Source organism: Electrona antarctica (assembly GCF_951216825.1).
Source record: "Electrona antarctica genome assembly, contig: scaffold_182, whole genome shotgun sequence".
NCBI lineage: Eukaryota > Metazoa > Chordata > Actinopteri > Myctophiformes > Myctophidae > Electrona > Electrona antarctica.
This window is the reverse complement of record NW_027638489.1, coordinates 240,415-262,694: the sequence shown is the minus strand read 5'-3', so window position 1 is coordinate 262,694 and position 22,280 is coordinate 240,415. Positions and strand designations below refer to the sequence as shown.

The 22,280-nt window shown below is 46.5% G+C and overlaps 1 protein-coding gene across 1 annotated transcript in view; it reads left to right on the top strand.

Annotated features, from left to right (window-relative positions):
- Positions 1–9,230: 9,230 nt before the first annotated feature.
- The window catches only part of cyp26c1 (cytochrome P450, family 26, subfamily C, polypeptide 1), a gene marked incomplete at both ends in the record, with an annotated part of 14,392 nt that continues 1,342 nt past the window's right edge, over positions 9,231–22,280 (top strand). Inside the window, 6 exons of the mRNA XM_079530937.1 lie at positions 9,231–9,425; positions 13,108–13,332; positions 15,676–15,951; positions 18,505–18,666; positions 21,672–21,859; positions 22,034–22,148. Coding sequence (XP_079387063.1) covers positions 9,231–9,425; positions 13,108–13,332; positions 15,676–15,951; positions 18,505–18,666; positions 21,672–21,859; positions 22,034–22,148 — 1,161 coding nt within the window. The remainder of the gene's footprint in view (positions 9,426–13,107; positions 13,333–15,675; positions 15,952–18,504; positions 18,667–21,671; positions 21,860–22,033; positions 22,149–22,280) is intronic.

Here is a 22,280-nt window from a genome sequence, read left to right as displayed (position 1 = left end):
AGTTGTAAAGTGTCAGTTGTAAAGCTGTAAAGTGTCAGTAGTAAAGTGTCAGTTGTAAAGTGTCATTTGCAAAGTGTCAGTTGTAAAGCTGTAAAGTGTCAGTAGTAAAGTGTCATTTGCAAAGTGTCAGTAGTAAAGCTGTAAAGTGTCAGTAGTAAAGCTGTAAAGTGTCAGTAGTAAAGCTGTAAAGTGTCAGTTGTAAAGCTGTAACGTGTCAGTAGTAAAGCTGTAAAGTGTCAGTAGTAAAGCTGTAAAGTGTCAGTAGTAAAGCTGTAAAGTGTCAGTTGTAAAGCTGTAAAGTGTCAGTTGTAAAGCTGTAAAGTGTCAGTTGTAAAGCTGTAAAGTGTCAGTTGTAAAGCTGTAAAGTGTCAGTTGTAAAGCTGTAAAGTGTCAGTTGTAAAGCTGTAAAATGTCAGTTGTAAAGCTGTAAAGTGTCAGTTGTAAAGCTGTAAAGTGTCAGTTGTAAAGCTGTAAAGTGTCAGTTGTAAAGCTGTAAAGTGTCAGTAGTAAAGCTGTAAAGTGTCAGTAGTAAAGTTGTAAAGTGTCAGTAGTAAAGCTGTAAAGTGTCAGTTGTAAAGTGTCAGTAGTAAAGTGTCAGTTGTAAAGCTGTAAAGTGTCAGTTGTAAAGTGTCAGTAGTAAAGCTGTAAAGTGTCAGTAGTAAAGTGTCAGTAGTAAAGCTGTAAAGTGTCAGTAGTAAAGTGTCAGTAGTAAAGCTGTAAAGTGTCAGTAGTAAAGTGTCAGTAGTAAAGTGTCAGTAGTAAAGTGTCAGTAGTAAAGCTGTAAAGTGTCAGTTGTAAAGTGTCAGTAGTAAAGTTGTAAAGTGTCAGTTGTAAAGTGTCAGTAGTAAAGTGTCAGTAGTAAAGCTGTAAAGTGTCAGTTGTAAAGTGTCAGTAGTAAAGTGTCAGTAGTAAAGTTGTAAAGTGTCAGTTGTAAAGTGTCAGTAGTAAAGTGTCAGTAGTAAAGCTGTAAAGTGTCAGTTGTAAAGTGTCAGTAGTAAAGTGTCAGTAGTAAAGTGTCAGTAGTAAAGTGTCAGTTGTAAAGTGTCAGTAGTAAAGTGTCAATAGTAAAGTGTCAGTGGTAAAGTTGTAAAGTGTCAGTAGTAAAGTGTCAGTAGTAAAGTGTCAGTAGTAAAGTGTCAGTAGTGAAGCTGTAAAGTGTCAGTAGTAAAGCTGTAAAGTGTCAGTTGTAAAGTGTCAGTAGTGAAGCTGTAAAGTGTCAGTAGTAAAGCTGTAAAGTGTCAGTTGTAAAGTGTCAGTAGTAAAGCTGTAAAGTGTCAGTAGTAAAGCTGGAAAGTGTCAGTAGTAAAGTGTCAGTAGTAAAGCTGTAAAGTGTCAGTAGTAAAGTGTCAGTAGTAAAGTTGTAAAGTGTCAGTAGTAAAGTGTCAGTAGTAAAGCTGTAAAGTGTCAGTTGTAAAGTGTCAGTAGTAAAGTTGTAAAGTGTCAGTAGTAAAGTGTCAGTAGTAAAGCTGTAAAGTGTCAGTTGTAAAGTGTCAGTAGTAAAGTGTCAGTTGTAAAGTGTCAGTTGTAAAGCTGTAAATTGTCAGTTGTAAAGTGTCAGTTGTAAAGTGTCAGTAGTAAAGTGTCAGTTGTAAAGTGTCAGTTGTAAAGTGTCAGTAGTAAAGCTGTAAAGTGTCAGTTGTAAAGTGTCAGTTGTAAAGTGTCAGTTGTAAAGTGTCAGTAGTAAAGCTGTAAAGTGTGTCAGTTGTAAAGTGTCAGTAGTAAAGCTGTAAAGTGTGTCAGTTGTAAAGTGTCAGTAGTAAAGCTGTAAAGTGTGTCAGTTGTAAAGTGTCAGTAGTAAAGCTGTAAAGTGTCAGTAGTAAAGTGTCAGTTGTAAAGTGTCAGTTGTAAAGCTGTAAAGTGTGTCAGTTGTAAAGTGTCAGTAGTAAAGCTGTAAAGTGTCAGTAGTAAAGTGTCAGTTGTAAAGTGTCAGTTGTAAAGCTGTAAAGTGTCAGTAGTAAAGTGTCAGTTGTAAAGTGTCAGTTGTAAAGCTGTAAAGTGTCAGTAGTAAAGTGTCAGTTGTAAAGTGTCAGTAGTAAAGTGTCAGTTGTAAAGTGTCAGTTGTAAAGCTGTAAAGTGTCACTAGTAAAGTGTCAGTTGTAAAGTGTCAGTTGTAAAGCTGTAAAGTGTCAGTAGTAAAGTGTCAGTTGTAAAGTGTCATTTGCAAAGTGTCAGTTGTAAAGCTGTAAAGTGTCAGTAGTAAAGTGTCATTTGCAAAGTGTCAGTAGTAAAGCTGTAAAGTGTCAGTAGTAAAGCTGTAAAGTGTCAGTAGTAAAGCTGTAAAGTGTCAGTTGTAAAGCTGTAAAGTGTCAGTAGTAAAGCTGTAAAGTGTCAGTTGTAAAGCTGTAAAGTGTCAGTAGTAAAGCTGTAAAGTGTCAGTAGTAAAGCTGTAAAGTGTCAGCTGTAAAGCTGTAAAGTGTCAGTAGTAAAGCTGTAAAGTGTCAGTAGTAAAGTGTCAGTTGTAAAGCTGTAAAGTGTCAGTTGTAAAGCTGTAAAGTGTCAGTTGTAAAGCTGTAAAGTGTCAGTAGTAAAGTGTCAGTTGTAAAGCTGTAAAGTGTCAGTAGTAAAGCTGTAAAGTGTCAGTTGTAAAGCTGTAAAGTGTCAGTTGTAAAGCTGTAAAGTGTCAGTTGTAAAGCTGTAAAGTGTCAGCTGTAAAGCTGTAAAGTGTCAGTTGTAAAGCTGTAAAGTGCCAGTAGTAAAGTGTCAGTAGTAAAGTGTCAGTAGTAAAGTTGTAAAGTGTCAGTAGTAAAGTGTCAGTTGTAAAGTGTCAGTTGTAAAGCTGTAAAGTGTCAGTAGTAAAGTGTCATTTGCAAAGTGTCAGTAGTAAAGCTGTAAAGTGTCAGTTGTAAAGTGTCAGTAGTAAAGTGTCAGTAGTAAAGCTGTAAAGTGTCAGTAGTAAAGTGTCAGTAGTAAAGCTGTAAAGTGTCAGTAGTAAAGCTGTAAAGTGTCAGTAGTAAAGCTGTAAAGTGTCAGTAGTAAAGCTGTAAAGTGTCAGTAGTAAAGCTGTAAAGTGTCAGTAGTAAAGCTGTAAAGTGTCAGTAGTAAAGCTGTAAAGTGTCAGTAGTAAAGCTGTAAAGTGTCAGTTGTAAAGTGTCAGTAGTAAAGCTGTAAAGTGTCAGTTGTAAAGTGTCAGTAGTAAAGTGTCAGTAGTAAACTTGTAAAGTGTCAGTAGTAAAGTGTCAGTAGTAAAGCTGTAAAGTGTCAGTTGTAAAGTGTCAGTAGTAAAGTGTCAGTTGTAAAGCTGTAAAGTGTCAGTTGTAAAGCTGTAAAGTGTCAGTTGTAAAGCTGTAAAGTGTCAGTAGTAAAGTGTCAGTTGTAAAGCTGTAAAGTGTCAGTAGTAAAGCTGTAAAGTGTCAGTTGTAAAGCTGTAAAGTGTCAGTTGTAAAGCTGTAAAGTGTCAGTTGTAAAGCTGTAAAGTGTCAGCTGTAAAGCTGTAAAGTGTCAGTTGTAAAGCTGTAAAGTGCCAGTAGTAAAGTGTCAGTAGTAAAGTGTCAGTAGTAAAGTTGTAAAGTGTCAGTAGTAAAGTGTCAGTTGTAAAGTGTCAGTTGTAAAGCTGTAAAGTGTCAGTAGTAAAGTGTCATTTGCAAAGTGTCAGTAGTAAAGCTGTAAAGTGTCAGTTGTAAAGTGTCAGTAGTAAAGTGTCAGTAGTAAAGCTGTAAAGTGTCAGTAGTAAAGTGTCAGTAGTAAAGCTGTAAAGTGTCAGTAGTAAAGCTGTAAAGTGTCAGTAGTAAAGCTGTAAAGTGTCAGTAGTAAAGCTGTAAAGTGTCAGTAGTAAAGCTGTAAAGTGTCAGTAGTAAAGCTGTAAAGTGTCAGTAGTAAAGCTGTAAAGTGTCAGTAGTAAAGCTGTAAAGTGTCAGTTGTAAAGTGTCAGTAGTAAAGCTGTAAAGTGTCAGTTGTAAAGTGTCAGTAGTAAAGTGTCAGTAGTAAACTTGTAAAGTGTCAGTAGTAAAGTGTCAGTAGTAAAGCTGTAAAGTGTCAGTTGTAAAGTGTCAGTAGTAAAGTGTCAGTTGTAAAGTGTCAGTAGTAAAGTGTCAGTTGTAAAGTGTCAGTTGTAAAGTGTCAGTTGTAAAGCTGTAAATTGTCAGTTGTAAAGTGTCAGTTGTAAAGTGTCAGTAGTAAAGTGTCAGTTGTAAAGTGTCAGTAGTAAAGCTGTAAAGTGTCAGTTGTAAAGTGTCAGTTGTAAAGTGTCAGTAGTAAAGTGTCAGTTGTAAAGCTGTAAAGTGTCAGCTGTAAAGTGTCAGTAGTAAAGCTGTAAAGTGTCAGTAGTAAAGCTGTAAAGTGTCAGTTGTAAAGCTGTAAAGTGTCAGCTGTAAAGTGTCAGTAGTAAAGCTGTAAAGTGTCAGTAGTAAAGCTGTAAAGTGTCAGTTGTAAAGCTGTAAAGTGTCAGCTGTAAAGTGTCAGTTGTAAAGCTGTAAAGTGTCAGTAGTAAAGCTGTAAAGTGTCAGTTGTAAAGCTGTAAAGTGTCAGTAGTAAAGCTGTAAAGTGTCAGTTGTAAAGGTGTAAAGTGTCAGCTGTAAAGTGTCAGTTGTAAAGTTGTAAAGTGTCAGTAGTAAAGCTGTAAAGTGTCAGTTGTAAAGTGTCAGTAGTAAAGCTGTAAAGTGTCAGTAGTAAAGCTGTAAAGTGTCAGTAGTAAAGCTGTAAAGTGTCAGTAGTAAAGTGTCAGTAGTAAAGTGTCAGTAGTAAAGTGTCAGTAGTAAAGCTGTAAAGTGTCAGTAGTAAAGTGTCAGTAGTAAAGTTTCAGTAGTAAAGTGTCAGTAGTAAAGTGTCAGTAGTAAAGTGTCAGTAGTAAAGTGTCAGTAGTAAAGTGTCAGTAGTAAAGTGTCAGTAGTAAAGTGTCAGTAGTAAAGCTGTAAAGTGTCAGTAGTAAAGTGTCAGTAGTAAAGTGTCAGTAGTAAAGTGTCAGTTGTAAAGCTGTAAAGTGTCAGTTGTAAAGCTGTAAAGTGTCAGTTGTAAAGCTGTAAAGTGTCAGTTGTAAAGCTGTAAAGTGTCAGTTGTAAAGCTGTAAAATGTCAGTTGTAAAGCTGTAAAGTGTCAGTTGTAAAGCTGTAAAGTGTCAGTAGTAAAGCTGTAAAGTGTCAGTTGTGAAGTGTCAGTTGTAAAGTGTCAGTAGTAAAGCTGTAAAGTGTCAGTAGTAAAGTGTCAGTAGTAAAGCTGTAAAGTGTCAGTAGTAAAGTGTCAGTAGTAAAGTTGTAAAGTGTCAGTAGTAAAGCTGTAAAGTGTCAGTTGTAAAGTGTCAGTAGTAAAGTGTCAGTTGTAAAGTTGTAAAGTGTCAGTAGTAAAGCTGTAAAGTGTCAGTAGTAAAGTGTCAGTAGTAAAGCTGTAAAGTGTCAGTTGTAAAGTGTCAGTAGTAAAGCTGTAAAGTGTCAGTAGTAAAGTGTCAGTAGTAAAGCTGTAAAGTGTCAGTAGTAAAGCTGTAAAGTGTCAGTAGTAAAGTGTCAGTAGTAAAGCTGTAAAGTGTCAGTTGTAAAGTGTCAGTAGTAAAGTGTCAGTAGTAAAGTTGTAAAGTGTCAGTTGTAAAGTGTCAGTAGTAAAGTGTCAGTAGTAAAGCTGTAAAGTGTCAGTTGTAAAGTGTCAGTAGTAAAGTGTCAGTAGTAAAGTGTCAGTAGTAAAGTGTCAGTAGTAAAGTGTCAGTTGTAAAGTGTCAGTAGTAAAGTGTCAATAGTAAAGTGTCAGTGGTAAAGTTGTAAAGTGTCAGTAGTAAAGCTGTAAAGTGTCAGTTGTAAAGTGTCAGTAGTAAAGCTGTAAAGTGTCAGTAGTAAAGTGTCAGTAGTAAAGCTGTAAAGTGTCAGTAGTAAAGCTGTAAAGTGTCAGTAGTAAAGTGTCAGTAGTAAAGCTGTAAAGTGTCAGTTGTAAAGTGTCAGTAGTAAAGTGTCAGTAGTAAAGCTGTAAAGTGTCAGTTGTAAAGTGTCAGTAGTAAAGTGTCAGTAGTAAAGTGTCAGTAGTAAAGTGTCAGTAGTAAAGTGTCAGTTGTAAAGTGTCAGTAGTAAAGTGTCAATAGTAAAGTGTCAGTGGTAAAGTTGTAAAGTGTCAGTAGTAAAGTGTCAGTAGTAAAGCTGTAAAGTGTCAGTAGTAAAGCTGTAAAGTGTCAGTTGTAAAGTGTCAGTAGTAAAGTGTCAGTAGTAAAGCTGTAAAGTGTCAGTTGTAAAGTGTCAGTAGTAAAGCTGTAAAGTGTCAGTAGTAAAGCTGTAAAGTGTTAGTTGTAAAGTGTCAGTAGTAAAGTGTCAGTAGTAAAGCTGTAAAGTGTCAGTTGTAAAGTGTCAGTAGTAAAGTGTCAGTAGTAAAGTTGTAAAGTGTCAGTAGTAAAGTGTCAGTAGTAAAGCTGTAAAGTGTCAGTAGTAAAGTGTCAGTAGTAAAGTGTCAGTAGTAAAGTGTCAGTTGTAAAGTGTCAGTTGTAAAGCTGTAAATTGCCAGTTGTAAAGTGTCAGTTGTAAAGTGTCAGTAGTAAAGTGTCAGTTGTAAAGTGTCAGTTGTAAAGTGTCAGTAGTAAAGCTGTAAAGTGTCAGTTGTAAAGTGTCAGTTGTAAAGTGTCAGTAGTAAAGTGTCAGTTGTAAAGTGTCAGTAGTAAAGCTGTAAAGTGTCAGTAGTAAAGTGTCAGTTGTAAAGTGTCAGTTGTAAAGCTGTAAAGTGTGTCAGTTGTAAAGTGTCAGTAGTAAAGCTGTAAAGTGTCAGTAGTAAAGTGTCAGTTGTAAAGTGTCAGTTGTAAAGCTGTAAAGTGTCAGTAGTAAAGTGTCAGTTGTAAAGTGTCAGTTGTAAAGCTGTAAAGTGTCAGTAGTAAAGTGTCAGTTGTAAAGTGTCAGTAGTAAAGTGTCAGTTGTAAAGTGTCAGTTGTAAAGCTGTAAAGTGTCAGTAGTAAAGTGTCAATAGTAAAGTGTCATTTGCAAAGTGTCAGTAGTAAAGCTGTAAAGTGTCAGTAGTAAAGCTGTAAAGTGTCAGTAGTAAAGCTGTAAAGTGTCAGTAGTAAAGCTGTAAAGTGTCAGTTGTAAAGCTGTAAAGTGTCAGTAGTAAAGCTGTAAAGTGTCAGTAGTAAAGTGTCAGTTGTAAAGCTGTAAAGTGTCAGTTGTAAAGCTGTAAAGTGTCAGTTGTAAAGCTGTAAAGTGTCAGTAGTAAAGTGTCAGTTGTAAAGCTGTAAAGTGTCAGTAGTAAAGCTGTAAAGTGTCAGTTGTAAAGCTGTAAAGTGTCAGTTGTAAAGCTGTAAAGTGTCAGTTGTAAAGCTGTAAAGTGTCAGTTGTAAAGCTGTAAAGTGTCAGCTGTAAAGCTGTAAAGTGTCAGTTGTAAAGCTGTAAAGTGCCAGTAGTAAAGTGTCAGTAGTAAAGTTGTAAAGTGTCAGTAGTAAAGTGTCAGTAGTAAAGTGTCAGTTGTAAAGTGTCAGTTGTAAAGCTGTAAAGTGTCAGTAGTAAAGTGTCATTTGCAAAGTGTCAGTAGTAAAGCTGTAAAGTGTCAGTTGTAAAGTGTCAGTAGTAAAGCTGTAAAGTGTCAGTAGTAAAGCTGTAAAGTGTCAGTTGTAAAGTGTCAGTAGTAAAGCTGTAAAGTGTCAGTAGTAAAGTGTCAGTAGTAAAGCTATAAAGTGTCAGTAGTAAATCTGTAAAGTGTCAGTAGTAAAGCTGTAAAGTGTCAGTAGTAAAGCTGTAAAGTGTCAGTTGTAAAGCTGTAAAGTGTCAGTAGTAAAGCTGTAAAGTGTCAGTAGTAAAGCTGTAAAGTGTCAGTAGTAAAGCTGTAAAGTGTCAGTAGTAAAGCTGTAAAGTGTCAGTTGTAAAGCTGTAAAGTGCCAGTAGTAAAGTTGTTAAGTGTCAGTTGTAAAGTGTCAGTAGTAAAGTTGTTAAGTGTCAGTTGTAAAGTGTCAGTAGTAAAGTGTCAGTAGTAAAGTGTCAGTTGTAAAGTGTCAGTTGTAAAGTTGTAATGTGTCAGTTGTAATGTGTCAGTTGTAAAGTGTCAGTTGTAAAGTGTCAGTTGTAAAGTGTCAGTAGTAAAGCTGTAAAGTGTCAGTTGTAAAGTGTCAGTTGTAAAGTGTCAGTAGTAAAGCTGTAAAGTGTCAGTTGTAATGTGTCAGTTGTAAAGTGTCAGTTGTAAAGTGTCAGTTGTAAAGCTGTAAAGTGTCAGTTGTAAAGTGTCAGTAGTGGAGCTGTAAAGTGTCAGTCAGTGATGTACTGTTTGGACGAGGCAGGGTTCATGTACTTACTGGACAGTTTGTGACCCAAAAAAGCTTGTAAGATTTTGGAATAAATACATAATTCCAGATTTTTGCCTTGATTGATTTTCATTTTCAGTTACAGATATCGTGATATAGGCTATCGATGAAATATATTGAATATTGTGATATATTATCGTTATCATCAATGGCCTAATATATGGCCATGCTGTCACACCCCTATATATCACATCACACACGGTATCGATATAATATATAATATATGGCCATGTTGTCACACCCTATATATCACATCACACACGGTATCGATACAATATATAATATATGGCCATGTTGTCACACCCTATATATCACATCACACACGGTATCGATACAGTTCAATGCTTCCGTTTCCTCACATTTTTAATCCTCTGACACTTTTCTAAGGACCCGATCCTCCAACCACCCTGAAAACACACAACCCACTAAGGACCCGATCCTCCAACCACCCTGAAAACACACAACCCACTAAGGACCCGATCCTCCAACCACCCTGAAAACACACAACCCACTAAGGACCCGATCCTCCAACCACCCTGAAAACACACAACCCACTAAGGACCCGATCCTCCAACCACCCTGAAAACACACAACCCACTAAGGACCCGATCCTCCAACCACCCTGAAAACACACAACCCACTAAGGACCCGATCCTCCAACCACCCTGAAAACACACAACCCACTAAGGACCCGATCCTCCAACCACCCTGAAAACACACAACCCACTAAGGACCCGATCCTCCAACCACCCTGAAAACACACAACCCACTAAGGACCCGATCCTCCAACCACCCTGAAAACACACAACCCACTAAGGACCCGATCCTCCAACCACCCTGAAAACACACAACCCACTAAGGACCCGATCCTCCAACCACCCTGAAAACAGAACACGGAAATAAGGACCCTGAAAACAGACGCAGATAGAGGAGAGGAGAGGAGAGGAGAGGAGAGGAGAGGAGAGGAGAGGAGAGGAGAGGAGAGGAGAGGAGAGGAGAGGAGAGGAGAGGAGAGGAGAGGAGAGGAGAGCGGGGGGCAGCAGCAGACATGTGGGGGGCTCTGTGGGGGTCTCTGGCGGCGGCTGTGAGCGCAGTGCTTTCGGCTGGGGTCCTGCTAGCGGTCACCAAGCAGCTGTGGAGCCTGCGATGGAGCCTGACCAGGGACAAGACCTCCAGCCTGCCCCTGCCCCGGGGGTCCATGGGCTGGCCCCTGGTGGGGGAGACCTTCCACTGGCTGATCCAGGTGAGATTTAAACCATTACCGCATGAACCCCTTCTTATGGTGTTTTTAAGCATCATGTCATACTTTTAGCTGTTGCAAAATTGTTGAAAAATCGTTAAAAATGTGGCGCAAAATCTTTGAATATATATTCTTTCAACGTTTTTAACTCAAGTCTTTGCTTCTTGGGGGGTGGGTCCCTGGAACAAAATATTTTCAGATGGGGGTCGGCGGCCAAATACAAAACTGTCATGATTTGATGGCATTTAGGGCCCACTGTCACCATTACACATCTAGAGCTTAAGTCCTGATGTCACTCGCTCATCCTGGTTCTAAAGTCCTGACGTCACTGGCTCATCCCCTGGTTCTAAAGTCCTGACATCACTGGCTCATCCCCTGGTTCTAAAGTCCTGACATCACTGGCTCATCCCCTGGTTCTAAAGTCCTGACATCACTCGCTCATCCCCTGGTTCTAAAGTCCTGACATCACTGGCTCATCCCCTGGTTCTAAAGTCCTGACATCACTGGCTCATCCCCTGGTTCTAAAGTCCTGACATCACTGGCTCATCCCCTGGTTCTAAAGTCCTGACATCACTCGCTCATCCCCTGGTTAAAGTCCTGACATCACTGGCTCATCCCCTGGTTCTAAAGTCCTGACATCACTGGCTCATCCCCTGGTTCTAAAGTCCTGACGTCACTCGCTCATCCCCTGGTTAAAGTCCTGACATCACTCGCTCATCCCCTGGTTAAAGTCCTGACATCACTGGCTCATCCCCTGGTTCTAAAGTCCTGACATCACTGGCTCATCCCCTGGTTCTAAAGTCCTGACATCACTGGCTCATCCCCTGGTTCTAAAGTCCTGACGTCACTCGCTCATCCCGAGTAATAACATGGGGTCGTCTTAAAATAGTCTCATATAAGCATTGTGGTCCAAAAAAAATCCATCCGTCTCTGCTTTATTGTCATGGAGGTGTCGCTGTATCGTTATATTGTCAGGGAGGTGTCTCTGTATCGTTATATTGTCAGGGAGGTGTCTCTGTATCGTTATATTGTCGGGGAGGTGTCTCTGTATCGTTATATTGTCGGGGAGGTGTCTCTGTATCGTTATATTGTCGGGGAGGTGTCTCTGTATCGTTATATTGTCAGGGAGGTGTCTCTGTATCGTTATATTGTCAGGGAGGTGTCTCTGTATCGTTATATTGTCAGGGAGGTGTCTCTGTATCGTTATATTGTCGGGGAGGTGTCTCTGTATCGTTATATTGTCGGGGAGGTGTCTCTGTATCGTTATATTGTCGGGGAGGTGTCTCTGTATCGTTATATTGTCGGGGAGGTGTCTCTGTATCGTTATATTGTCGGGGAGGTGTCTCTGTATCGTTATATTGTCAGGGAGGTGTCTCTGTATCGTTATATTGTCAGGGAGGTGTCTCTGTATCGTGATATCGTCAGGGAGGTGACTCTGTATCGTTATATTGTCGGGGAGGTGTCTCTGTATCGTTATATTGTCGGGGAGGTGTCTCTGTATCGTTATATTGTCATGGAGGTGTTTCTGTATCGTTATATTGTCATGGAGGTGTCTCTGTATCGTTATATTGTCAGGGAGGTGTCTCTGTATCGTTATATTGTCATGGAGGTGTCTCTGTATCGTTATATTGTCAGGGAGGTGTCTCTGTATCGTTATATTGTCGGGGAGGTGTCTCTGTATCGTTATATTGTCGGGGAGGTGTCTCTGTATCGTTATAAGCAGCAGGGCTGAAGCAGCAGAGCTGAAGCAGCAGGGCTGCATGTGGACCAGAGCTGAAGCAGCAGAGCTGAAGCAGCAGGGCTGCAGCAGCAGGGCTGCAGCAGCAGGGCTGAAGCAGCCGGGCTGCATGTGGACCAGGGCTGAAGCAGCAGAGCTGAAGCAGCAGAGCTGAAGCAGCAGGGCTGCATGTGGACCAGAGCTGAAGCAGCAGGGCTGCATGTGGACCAGAGCTGAAGCAGCAGGGCTGCATGTGGACCAGGGCTGAAGCAGCAGGGCTGCATGTGGACCAGAGCTGAAGCAGCAGGGCTGCATGTGGACCAGAGCTGAAGCAGCAGGGCTGAAGCAGCAGAGCTGAAGCAGCAGGGCTGAAGCAGCAGAGCTGAAGCAGCAGGGCTGCATGTGGACCAGGGCTGAAGCAGCAGGGCTGCATGTGGACCAGGGCTGAAGCAGCAGGGCTGAAGCAGCAGAGCTGAAGCAGCAGGGCTGCATGTGGACCACAGCTGAAGCAGCAGGGCTGCATGTGGACCAGGGCTGAAGCAGCAGGGCTGCATGTGTACCAGGGCTGAAGCAGCAGGGCTGAAGCAGCAGAGCTGAAGCAGCAGGGCTGCATGTGGACCAGAGCTGAAGCAGCAGGGCTGCATGTGGACCAGGGCTGAAGCAGCAGGGCTGCATGTGGACCAGGGCTGAAGCAGCAGGGCTGAAGCAGCAGGGCTGCATGTGGACCAGGGCTGAAGCAGCAGGGCTGCATGTGGACCAGGGCAGTTTAAGCTTGATTCCAGCCGTTGTTTCACCCTCGGTCTAAACGTTGTATGTGACTGTCCTCAGTCTACCTGTAGCTGGACAGAAACACCTTTAGAGTTTGGAGAGAGAGAGAGAGAGAGAGAGAGAGAGAGAGAGAGAGAGAGAGACGTGAAGTCGTACCGTACTTCTGTTAGACTGTAGTTTTGCTTTTTTACAAGCCTTCCAAAATATACGTTAACATTGTGTGTGTGTGTGTGTGTGTGTGTGTGTGTGTGCGTGCGTGCGTGCGTGCGTGCGTGCGTGCGTGCGTGCGTGCGTGCGTGCGTGCGTGCGTGCGTGCGTGCGTGCGTGCGTGCGTGCGTGCGTGCGTGCGTGCGTGCGTGCGTGCGTGCGTGCGTGCGTGCGCACCCAAGGGTTGGATTGGGGGGGTCAGTCCCTGCTTGACACTCAGCATCAAGGGTTGGATTGGGGGGGTCAGTCCCTGCTTGGCACTCAGCATCAATGGGTTGGATTGGGGGGTCAGTCCCTGCTTGGCACTCAGCATCAATGGGTTGGATTGGGGGGTCAGTCCCTGCTTGGCACTCAGCATCAATGGGTTGGATTGGGGGGTCAGTCCCTGCTTGGCACTCAGCATCAATGGGTTGGATTGGGGGGTAAAATAAACTAATTTGACAGCACGGCTGCATCTCACCGCTCCAAGAGATGGGGCAAATGCGGAGAACAAATGTCCCTGCAGTAACGAATGCTTTTCTGCTTGCTTACGCAGCTTGCCCGTTGTGCTCTGGGAGAACAGAGCAGCTGAATTCTTTGTTTTGATTAGGTGTGGAATGGTGCTCGTTTGATCCACGGCTAGAAGGCTGCTTCAACCAATCAGATTGCTTCATCGAAACGACCTGTTGTATAATGCCTAATATACCTCACAATAACTGTCTATCTCCCTGCCTCCCTCCCTCTCCCCCTCCCCTCCCTTCCTCCCCCTCCCCCCTCCCCTCCCTCTCCCCCTCCCCTCCCCCCTCCCCTCCCTCCTCCCTCCTCCCCCTCCCCTCCCTCCTCCCTCCTCCCCTCCCTACGTCCCCCCTCCCTCCTCCCCCCTCCCCTCCCCCCTCCCTCCTCCCTCCCTCCTCCTCCCCTCCCTCCCCCCCCTCCCCTCCCTCTTCCCCTCCCTCCCCCCTCCCCCTCCCCCTCCCTCCCCCGTCCCCTCCCCTCTCCCCCTCCCCCCTCCAGGGGTCTAACTTCCACACGTGTCGCAGGGCGCGCCACGGCAACGTGTTTAAGACCCACCTGCTGGGCAAGCCTCTCGTCAGGGTGACAGGAAGTGACAACATCAGGAAGATCCTGCTGGGCGAACACAGCCTGGTGGCCACGCAGTGGCCCCAGAGCACCAGAACCATCCTGGGGCCCAACACCCTGGTCAACTCTATAGGAGACATCCACAGAGCCAAGAGAAAGGTAACATTAACACCATCCTGGGGCCCAACACCCTGGTCAACTCTATAGGAGACATCCACAGAGCCAAGAGAAAGGTAACATTAACACCATCCTGGGGCCCAACACCCTGGTCAACTCTATAGGAGACATCCACAGAGCCAAGAGAAAGGTAACATTAACACCATCCTGGGGCCCAACACCCTGGTCAACTCTATAGGAGACATCCACAGAGCCAAGAGAAAGGTAACATTAACACCATCCTGGGGCCCAACACCCTGGTCAACTCTATAGGAGACATCCACAGAGCCAAGAGAAAGGTAACATTAACACCATCCTGGGGCCCAACACCCTGGTCAACTCTATAGGAGACATCCACAGAGCCAAGAGAAAGGTAACATTAACACCATCCTGGGGCCCAACACCCTGGTCAACTCTATAGGAGACATCCACAGAGCCAAGAGAAAGGTAACATTAACACCATCCTGGGGCCCAACACCCTGGTCAACTCTATAGGAGACATCCACAGAGCCAAGAGAAAGGTAACATTAACACCATCCTGGGGCCCAACACCCTGGTCAACTATATAGGGGACATCCACAGAGCCTAGAGAAAGGTAACATTAACACCATCCTGGGGCCCAACACCCTGGTCTACTCTATAGGAGACATCCACAGAGCCAAGGGAAACGTAACATTAACACCATCCTGGGGCCCAACACCCTGGTCAACTCTATAGGAGACATCCACAGAGCCAAGGGAAAGGTAACATTAACACCATCCTGGGGCCCAACACCCTGGTCAACTCTATAGGAGACATCCACAGAGCCAAGGGAAAGGTAACATTAACACCATCCTGGGGCCCAACACCCTGGTCTACTCTATAGGGGACATCCACAGAGCCAAGAGAAAGGTAACATTAACACCATCCTGGGGCCCAACACCCTGGTCAACTCTATAGGAGACATCCACAGAGCCAAGGGAAAGGTAACATTAACACCATCCTGGGGCCCAACACCCTGGTCAACTCTATAGGGGACATCCACAGAGCCAAGGGAAAGGTGACATTTACACCCTAGCTGGTCAACTGTAGGACAGGGGTTCTCAACGTTTTTGGCTGGGGACCCCCTGGGGACCCCGTGGGGACCCCCTCTGGGGACCCCCTCTGAGGACCCCCTGGGGACCCCCTCTGGGGACCCCCTCTGGGGACCCCCTCTGGGGACCCCCGGAAATGCTTTGGCCATGTTAACGTTTCTGGCCAAAGATAATCAGGGTGAGCTAATGCTAATAATAGCCGGTCGTTACGACGGTGCTCGATCAGTTTGCCGGTAAAGCGGAAAAGGAAATGAGGAAAATAGGGAAATATGCCTGGCACAGGTTAGCTACACTCTGCTGCCACCTAGTTGTACACATGTTAGCTACACTCTGCTGCCACCTAGCTGTACACAGGTTAGCTACACTCTGCTGCCACCTAGCTGTACACAGGTTAGCTACACTATGCTGCCACCTAGCTGTACAAAGGTTAGCTACACTCTGCTGCCACCTAGCTGTACACAGGTTAGCTACACTATGCTGCCACCTAGCTGTACACAGGTTAGCTACACTCTGCTGCCACCTAGCTGTACACAGGTTAGCTACACTCTGCTGCCACCTAGCTGTACACAGGTTAGCTACACTCTGCTGCCACCTAGCTGTACACAGGTTAGCTACACTCTGCTGCCACCTAGCTGTACACAGGTTAGCTACACTCTGCTGCCACCTAGCTGTACACAGGTTAGCTACACTCTGCTGCCACCTAGCTGGCAAGATCGCCAAGATGTGTCAAGATCGCCTTTGAAAGCCTTGATTACGGTTCACAGCTGTGCTCTCTACGAGCTCGGAACACTCCAGTTCCGGTGCAACGAAAAAAAAAACAGGAAAAAAAACGAAAATTCCGCTGGTTTATGCTGTCTTTATAGAATCCTAATATCTCGGATTCTTCTTTTTGCCTCAAAACAAGCTTGATTTGCTTTTTTGAGGTTTGCACCTCATTTCTCTAAACGATTTGATCCCTGGTTACAAAATGCATGTTTTGGGTGAATTAAATAACATTTTCGGGGCCTGGTACATACTGTAGCAATTGTTCACGTCCTGTTTCTCCGTTTCCGAGAGAAAACGGCTTTCATAATAAGACGGTTCTCGATTGAAGTGAACGGTGGCGATCTTATGAGTATACATTCAGCCACCAGATGGCACTGGTGGCGCAGAATGAGTTTTAACCTGCGTCCATATATCGACTGGTTGGTCACACACCAACCAGATCCTCGCCAAGGTGTTCAGTAACATGGTATGTAACATCTGTCCATATATGGACATTGTGTCACACCAGATCCTCGCCAAGGTGTTCAGCCGTGCTGCGCTGGAGACCTACCTGCCTCGCGTCCAGGAAGTGGTGAGGTCTGAGGTGAGGAAGTGGTGCTCGGAGCCCGGCGCGGTGGAGGTGTACTCGGCGGCGCGCTCTCTGACGTTCCGCGTGGCCGTGAGGGTCCTGCTGGGGCTGCGTCTGGACGAGGAGAGACTCGTCGGCCTGGCCGGAACCTTCGAGCAGCTGATGAACAACCTGTTCTCCCTGCCCATCGACGCGCCCTTCAGCGGCCTGAGGAAGGTAGGACCTGTTCTCTCATCGTCCTTCAGCGGCCTGAGGATGGTAAGACCTGTTCTCCCTTCAGTGGCCTCAGGAAGGTAAGTCCTGCTCTCTCATCGTCCTTCAGCAGCCTCAGGAAGGTAAGTCCTGTTCTCTCATCGTCCTTCAGCGGCCTCAGGAAGGTAAGTCCTGCTCTCTCATCGTCCTTCAGCGGCCTCAGGAAGGTAAGACCTGTTCTCCCTTCAGTGGCCTCAGGAAGGTAAGTCCTGTTCTCCCTGCCCATCGACACACCCTTCAGTGGCCTCAGGAAGGTAAGTCCTGTTCTCTCATCGTCCTTCAGCGGCCTCAGGAAGGTAAGTCCTGTTCTCTCATCGTCCTTCAGCGGCCTCAGGAAGGTAAGTCCTGTTCTCTCATCGTCCTTCAGCGGCCTCAGGAAGGTAAGTCCTGTTCTCTCATCGTCCTTCAGCGGCCTCAGGAAGGTAAGACCTGTTCTCCCTTCAGTGGCCTCAGGAAGGTAAGACCTGTTCTCCCTTCAGTGGCCTCAGGAAGGTAAGACCTGTTCTCCCTTCAGTGGCCTCAGGAAGGTAAGACCTGTTCTCTCATGGTCCTTCAGTGGCCTCAGGAAGGTAAGACCTGTTCTCCCTTCAGTGGCCTCAGGAAGGTAAGACCTGTTCTCCCTTCAGTGGCCTCAGGAAGGTAAGACCTGTTCTCCCTTCAGTGGCCTCAGGAAGGTAAGACCTGTTCTCTCATGGTCCTTCAGTGGCCTCAGGAAGGTAAGACCTGTTCTCCCTTCAGTGGCCTCAGGAAGGTAAGACCTGTTCTCCCTTCAGTGGCCTCAGGAAGGTAAGACCTGTTCTCCCTTCAGTGGCCTCAGGAAGGTAATATATTTGCATTTTTATGAATTGCATTTTTTATAGTGCTCAAAGGGATTTACAACTGTTCATTAAGTCATACATTGGGAGGTGAAGGTCCATTAATTCATACATTGGGAGGTGAAGGTTCATTCATTCATACATTGGGAGGTGAAGGTTCATTCATTCATACATTGGGAGGTGAAGGTCCATTCATTCATACGTTGGGAGGTGAAGGTCCATTCATTCATACATTGGGAGGTGAAGGTTCATTCATTCATACATTGGGAGGTGAAGGTCCATTCATTCATACATTGGGAGGTGAAGGTCCATTAATTCATACATTGGGAGGTGAAGGTCCATTCATTCATACATTGGGAGGTGAAGGTCCATTCATTCATACATTGGGAGGTGAAGGTCCATTCATTCATACATTGGGAGGTGAAGGTCCATTCATTCATACATTGGGAGGTGAAGGTTCATTCATTCATACATTGGGAGGTGAAGGTCCATTCATTCATACATTGGGAGGTGAAGGTTCATTCATTCATACATTGGGAGGTGAAGGTTCATTAATTCATACATTGGGAGGTGAAGGTCCATTCATTCATACATTGGGAGGTGAAGGTCCATTCATTCATACATTGGGAGGTGAAGGTCCATTCATTCATACAATGGGAGGTGAAGGTCCATTCATTCATACATTGGGAGGTGAAGGTCCATTCATTCATACATTGGGAGGTGAAGGTCCATTCATTCATACATTGGGAGGTGAAGGTCCATTCATTCATACATTGGGAGGTGAAGGTTCATTCATTCATACATTGGGAGGTGAAGGTCCATTCATTCATACATTGGGAGGTGAAGGTCCATTCATTCATACATTGGGAGGTGATGTTCCATTCATTCATACATTGGGAGGTGAAGGTCCATTCATTCATACATTGGGAGGTGAAGGTCCATTCATTAACTCATTGGGAGGTGAAGCGGTGAACAGTCGACGCCAGCGTCCTCACTTCCCACATTCACACACCGACGGTGGCGAGCTCACACCGACCGACTCATGAAGGTAAGTCCAACTCAGGAAGCAACTCAGGACCATCTCAGGAAGGTAAGACCATTTACAATGTAGTCATTTATCAGATGCTCTTATAATCCTAGAACGATGTACAGTAACCAAGAACAATAACACATACATCAACTATACTACATAGAAATTGTCATCAAGGATCATATGTATGCTAACAGTGGAATATCTATATAATGAAACTATGCATATACACTATAGAGTGCTATGTCTACATTAAATACCATCTAAATAAGATAAGTTGAGCCTTTGCATACGCCTGTAAGGTCGTCGAGGCTAGGGCAAGTGCTATGGGCTACGAGGGAGTTTGAAGAGGTGGGTTTTCAGACTCCAGTGGAAGATTGGGAGTCAGTTCTGACTGCAATGGGAAGTTCATTCCATAGGTTAGATTGGGAGTGAGTCTGTAGATCTGACTGCAATGGGAAGTTCATTCCATAGTTTTGGAGCCAGAAAGGAGAAGAGTTTGGAACGTGTGGAGCGTTGTCCCAGCGTTTTTAGTGAAGATACTTCCAGCCTCCCTGCGTTGGCTGATCTGAGTGCGCGGGAGGGTTTGTAGGGTCCGATCAGACTTTGTACTAGTACTGTATTGTAGTATTAGCAGAGGCTAAATATTGTGTATTCTTTCTTTGAATCCAGGGCATTAAGGCTCGTGAAATCCTGCATGCCAACATGGAGCAGATCATAGCAGAGAAGATGAGCCAGCAACACAGCGAGGAGGACAAATACTACGATGCCTTCGATTACATGATGAGCAGCGCTAAGGAGCATGGATACCACCTCAGCACACAGGAACTGAAGGTATGGGTGACACCACCTCAGTACACAGGAACTGAAGGTAGGGGTGACACCACCTCAGCACACAGGAACTGAAGGTATGGGTGACACCACCTCAGTACACAGGAACTGAAGGTAGGGGTGACACCACCTCAGCACACAGGAACTGAAGGTATGGGTGACACCACCTCAGCACACAGGAACTGAAGGTATGGGTGACACCACCTCAGCACACAGGAACTGAAGGTATGGGTGATACCACCTCAGCACACAGGAACTGAAGGTATGGGTGACACCACCTCAGCACACAGGAACTGAAGGTATGGGTGACACCACCTCAGCACACAGGAACTGAAGGTAGGGGTGATACACTCAAGACACTGTCCCCGCTGCCACCCATAGATCTCCATATATGGAGCTTCCCCCGCTGCCACCCTTAGATCTCCATATATGGAGCTTCCCCCGCTGCCACCCTTAGAGCTCCATATATGGAGCTGCCCCCGCTGCCACCCTTAGATCTAGGAATAGTTTCATGACATGTCGACATGGAGAGGCATTGGAGGGAGACTCCTGCAGCTGGACAGTCATGTCTCCCAACGGGTACAGTGATCTACAACAGGCCCATTTCTCCCATCGGGTACAGTGATCTACAGCAGGCCCATGTCTCCCAACGGGTACAGTGATCTGCAGCAGGCCCAACGGGTACAGGGATCTGCAGCAGGCCCAACGGGTACCGTGATCTACAGCAGGCCCATGTCTCCCATCGGGTACAGTGATCTGCAGCAGGCCCAACGGGTACAGGGATCTGCAGCAGACCCAACGGGTGCCGTGATCTACAGCAGGCCCATGTCTCCTAACGGGTGCCGTGATCTACAGCAGGCCCATGTCTCCCAACGGGTACCGTGATCTACAGCAGGCCCATGTCTCCTAACGGGTGCCGTGATCTACAGCAGGCCCATGTCTCCCAACGGGTACAGTGATCTACAGCAGGCCCATGTCTCCCAACGGGTACAGTGATCTACTGCAGGCCCATGTCTCCCAACGGGTACAGTGATCTACAGCAGGCCCATGTCTCCCAACGGGTACAGTGATCTACAGCAGGCCCATGTCTCCCAACGGGTACAGTGATCTACTGCAGGCCCATGTCTCCCAACGGGTACAGTGATCTACAGCAGGCCCATGTCTCCCAACGGGTACAGTGATCTACTGCAGGCCCATGTCTCCCAACGGGTACAGTGATCTACAGCAGGCCCATGTCTCCCAACGGGTACAGTGATCTACTGCAGGCCCATGTCTCCCAACGGGTACAGTGATCTACTGCAGGCCCATGTCTCCCAACGGGTACAGTGATCTACAGCAGGCCCATGTCTCCCAACGGGTACAGTGATCTACTGCAGGCCCATGTCTCCCAACGGGTACAGTGATCTGCAGCAGGCCCATGTCTCCCAACGGGTACAGTGATCTACAGCAGGCCCATGTCTCCCAACGGGTACAGTGATCTACAGCAGGCCCATGTCTCCCAACGGGTACAGTGATCTACTGCAGGCCCATGTCTCCCAACGGGTACAGGGATCTGCAGCAGGCCCATGTCTCCCAACGGGTACAGTGATCTACAGCAGGCCCATGTCTCCCAACGGGTACAGTGATCTACTGCAGGCCCATGTCTCCCAACGGGTACAGTGATCTACAGCAGGCCCATGTCTCCCAACGGGTACAGTGATCTACAGCAGGCCCATGTCTCCCAACGGGTACAGTGATCTACTGCAGGCCCATGTCTCCCAACGGGTACAGTGATCTACAGCAGGCCCATGTCTCCCAACGGGTACAGTGATCTACTGCAGGCCCATGTCTCCCAACGGGTACAGTGATCTACAGCAGGCCCATGTCTCCCAACGGGTACAGTGATCTACAGCAGGCCCATGTCTCCCAACGGGTACAGTGATCTACTGCAGGCCCATGTCTCCCAACGGGTACAGTGATCTACAGCAGGCCCATGTCTCCCAACGGGTACAGTGATCTACTGCAGGCCCATGTCTCCCAACGGGTACAGTGATCTACAGCAGGCCCATGTCTCCCAACGGGTACAGTGATCTACTGCAGGCCCATGTCTCCCAACGGGTACAGTGATCTACTGCAGGCCCATGTCTCACAACGGGTACAGTGATCTACAGCAGGCCCATGTCTCCCAACGGGTACAGTGATCTACTGCAGGCCCATGTCTCCCAACGGGTACAGTGATCTGCAGCAGGCCCATGTCTCCCAACGGGTACAGTGATCTACAGCAGGCCCATGTCTCCCAACGGGTACAGTGATCTACAGCAGGCCCATGTCTCCCAACGGGTACAGTGATCTACTGCAGGCCCATGTCTCCCAACGGGTACAGTGATCTGCAGCAGGCCCATGTCTCCCAACGGGTACAGTGATCTACTGCAGGCCCATGTCTCCCAACGGGTACAGTGATCTGCAGCAGGCCCATGTCTCCCAACGGGTACAGTGATCTACTGCAGGCCCATGTCTCCCAACGGGTACAGTGATCTACTGCAGGCCCATGTCTTTCTGCAGTTATGGTATGTGCTATCTCCTCGTCTCGTCCTCGTTTAAGGATAAACCCGACGCGTCACTCCGCAAATGCCAAATGTGCCGAGCCAGCTCAAGTGGGGACCGCATCGGAGATAGGTAACCCAGCCAGCCCACCACCACCAGTACCACATAGGCTACGTTAAAGGAGAATTCCATGCTAGAAGGCTTTCTTACCTTTCTTTGTAGTTGTTACGTCCCCACCAAAGAGGTCCAGGTGTTATTTTGTGCAAAAGCTCCTTATTGGCTATTTCCCTTACCACAAGCCCTAAATTAATGAAAGTTCCATATATGGCCAGTACAGAATTAATTCCATATGTTGATGCCAAAGCGCCAGCGCTCGCCCAGCAGTCTGTTGTCAGCCAGGCGGCTTCTCGCCCTCAGGGCATCTTACTGGTCATAATAATAATAATAATAATTTCTCTCTCTCTCTCTCTCTCTCTCTCTCTCAGGAGACGGCGGTGGAGCTGATCTTCGCCGCTCACTCCACCACGGCCAGCGCTGCGACCTCCTTGGTCCTCCAGCTTCTCCGTCACCCGGCTGTGGCCCGCAAGGCCCGCCTCGAGCTGGAGGCCGAGGGGCTGCGGCGCAACGAGAGAGGGAGCGACCGCCGCCAGGAGCTGGAGGCCGAGGGGCTGCGGCGCAACGAGAGAGGGAGCGACCGCCGCCACGAACCCGAGACAGAGGACCTGCGAGGCGAGAGAGAAGGCGGACCGCTGAAAGACGCCCCCCGGCGGCCAGCGGTCGGAGTCGATGAAGGCGAGGAGGAGGAGGAGGAGGAGGGCGGGGCATCGTTCCTGGTCCCCGCCCTCAGTCTGGACAGGCTGAGCCGGCTCCGCTACCTGGACTGCGTGGTGAAGGAGGTGCTGCGCTTCCTGCCGCCCGTCTCTGGAGGTTACCGCACGGCGCTGAGGACCTTTGAGCTGGACGTGAGTTATATGATGTTCTGTCACTTTCTACTGGGGGGGGGGGTTATGATGTTCTGTCACTTTCTACTGGGGGGGTTATGATGTTCTGTCACTTTATACTGGGGGGGTTATGATGTTCTGTCACTTTATACT